Source organism: Vicia villosa, linkage group LG6 (genome assembly GCF_029867415.1).
Source record: "Vicia villosa cultivar HV-30 ecotype Madison, WI linkage group LG6, Vvil1.0, whole genome shotgun sequence".
Lineage (NCBI taxonomy): Eukaryota > Viridiplantae > Streptophyta > Magnoliopsida > Fabales > Fabaceae > Vicia > Vicia villosa.
In genome coordinates this window covers 75,556,748-75,559,850 of record NC_081185.1, presented here as the reverse complement: position 1 = coordinate 75,559,850, position 3,103 = coordinate 75,556,748, and the positions used below count along the sequence as shown (strand labels likewise).

Genomic DNA, 3,103 nt, shown 5'->3' with positions numbered 1-3,103 from the left:
AAGCTAGAATAAATTTTCGAATGCTAGACGGAGACAAACAAAGTATTTCATTACTTGTTTTTCTTAGGAAGGATTATAGTACCTGGATCTGACACTTGTATTTGTTAATTGGTTTTGTTCAATAGCATCCCATGATAGCTCAATATTTTTAGAATCATGGCTGCATTTGTTTGGTTTTGTAATTATTCATCAATGTTCTGTTTTACAATTTAAGCTTCATTTTATGTACTTTCCTAATTTGAGTTGGCCTAGCAGGAGTGATATTTTTGTCTTGGATTATTTTGTTGAGCTTGATTTGTTCCTAAGAGAAAAGTCTTGGATATTCTATCACTATTTTTATGTTAAATTTTTCTATTGTATGTGCTGACTAGCTTTAAAAAAATGACTAGAATGACATCTAAAAAAGATGTGAAAAGTTTAGAGAATGATGGAAAAGTTGTTGCAAAATGGGGGGATGATAGTAAAACTGAAATTTTGCTGAAAATTTGCATCGAAGAAATAGAAGTGGGTAATATACCAACTACCCACTTCAGTAAAGAATGGTGGAAGAATATTACAGAAAAATTTCAAAAGAAGACCGAATGTGCTTATGATCGCACTCAACTAAAAAATAGATGGGATACATTGAAAAGAGAGTTTTCATCCTTTGTGAAGTTAGTGGATAAACAAACTGAAGTAGGATGGGATCATGAAAAGAAAACTATCTTGGTTGACGATGACTAGTGGGCAGCTAAGAGTAAGGTATGGATTTTTCTATTAGTTCTATTAGTTTTTTTTTATAAATTGCATGATTTTTTCTCTAATAGTTGTTTTGGATGTGTATTTTTCAGGAGGATCTTGATATTTTGAAATGGAAACATGGAGGACCTAAGTTTATTGACTTGCTAGATAAATGCTTCATGGGTGCCATAGCTACTGGATTCGCCCTTTACAAACCATATGAAGATCAATTACCTTGTGAAGGATCAGAATCTCTTTTTGGAGACGGCCATGAGAATAACACAATTAATAAAGAAGAAGGGGATACAAATAGTTTTGATGTTGGAAAGGAAGTACAAGCAAACCCAACACCAAGTTCTTCCAAAAAGAGGAAGATTTTAGGGAAAGGAGAGAAAATTGGGACAACAAAGAAACTTCAACGATCTCTTGATGGTATACTCGATGGGTTTGGGCCAAGCCAACAAGCACTCCCAGAAGACAACATAAGTTATGCAAAATGTTTGAAAATGTTGGATGAAAACTCGCCTTTTCGTTTTTCCGAAAAAACTTGACTTTTCATTATTCCGAAAAAAACTCAATTTTTATTTTTTCGAAAAACCTCGATTTTTTCGGTTTTCTGGAAAAAAAACTCGACTTTTTCCTTTTAAAAAAAATCGTTTTTTTCGTTTTCTAAAGAAAAAACTTGACTTTTTTGTTTTACAGAAAAAACTCGGTTTTTTCGGAAAATACTCTATTTTTGTTTTTTTTGAAAAACCTCAATTTTTTTCGTTTTTCCGAAAAAACTCGATTTTTTGTTTTTCTGGAAAAAAAAAACTCGACTTTTTTGTTTTTCAGAAAAAAACTCGATTTTTCCGTTTTCCGAAAAAAAACACGATTTTTTCGTTTTCTAAAAATAACTCGATTTTTTCATTTTTTTGAAAAAAACTCGATATTTCAATTTTATGAAGAAACTCGATTTTTTATATTTTTAAATTTTTTTATTTTAAAAAAAACTATTTTTATTATTTTTTTAAATAAATAATTTAAAAATATTTAAAGTATAAAATAAAAGTAATCCATTAGATTATTAAAATGTGTTGGATAAATTGACCTATCCATGTATATAAATGGATGGATCTAATCTATCCATTAACTTATTTTTATGTAACAGATGGCTTGGATGAATTTTAACTTAACTAGATTTTGGCCCGTGCGATGCGCGGGATTTTTTCAACTTTTTGGAGTAATTAAAATAATTATGATAAATATATAAATTTATTTGGAATATGTTGATATAAAATAATGTGACATTATATTTTGTAAAATATTATATGCATTTAGTTTTTATGTGCATAATAAGATTATTAAATTTAGAAATATACTTGAACACTATTATTTCATATTATTTTCAATTTGTCTTAAATATTTATCATTCTTTTTTTTTATGTATATTGTCAAATTATTAAATATTTTTATGATTTAGCAGAAATTCAATTATGATTTACGACACATAAAATATAAGATGACATCTTGGAGTTCTTTTAATCTTCAGAATAATGAAAATAATATGTAAAATTAAAAATTAAAAATTTAAAAATACATTAAAATTTGTGTTAACAATGAAATTAAATAATTTTGAGTGTAGGTAGGAGTTTACCATACATGTAAATAGATCATTAACAAATGGATTGGAATTCTAGACATAGAAGAAGAATGTGAAACAAACTAATGATGAATTAGAATATAACTAAATTCACGCTTCGTTCAAATTTTAATATTATACTACAATTAATAATAGGTTTAATTACTAAGTAAATGAATTAGCAATAAAGAAGTTGGTTTGAATGCATATTTAAAAACTTAATGAATTGTCCAACAAAAAATAAAGTTATAAGTTTTATCTAAGACATGTGTATAAACTTGTTGACGGTTATGAAGGGAGGAGTGAAATTTTTGTATATAAGAAATACATTACTCATTAAATTAATACTTAATAAAATTAATTAATATTTAAAATCTAAGAATTATTCTACCTTTATCTGTTTTTAGCTCAAGAATATGGAAAGAAAAAGGGTTACACTTTATCATTATAAAATAAATAAAATAATTATTAAAAAATAGAAAAATAAAAAAATAATCATACAACATATAAAAAATGACTTACAAAGTAATTTAACTCATTTATACTTTGAAATATGTCTAACACTATAGAATCACAATTTTATAGATGGTCTAACATATTTATAACAACTTGCGCAACAATATTGCCTCGTGGTTTCAACGTGATCTTCATCCACATACAAATTATGATCTTCAACCACATACATATTTCATTTATACTTTGAAATATGTCTAACACTATAGGATCACAATTTTATAGATGGTCTAACATATTTATAACAAC

At 26.5% G+C, this 3,103-nt stretch overlaps 1 protein-coding gene across 1 annotated transcript; it reads left to right on the top strand.

Moving 5' to 3' along the window:
- The first annotated feature begins 381 nt into the window (after positions 1-381).
- Positions 382-1,271, top strand: LOC131613892 (uncharacterized). Its single transcript, XM_058885530.1, has 2 exons — positions 382-708; positions 831-1,271. The coding sequence occupies exons 1-2, from the start codon at positions 382-384 to the stop codon at positions 1,269-1,271; spliced, it is 768 nt and encodes a 255-aa protein (XP_058741513.1).
- Positions 1,272-3,103: the final 1,832 nt, after the last annotated feature.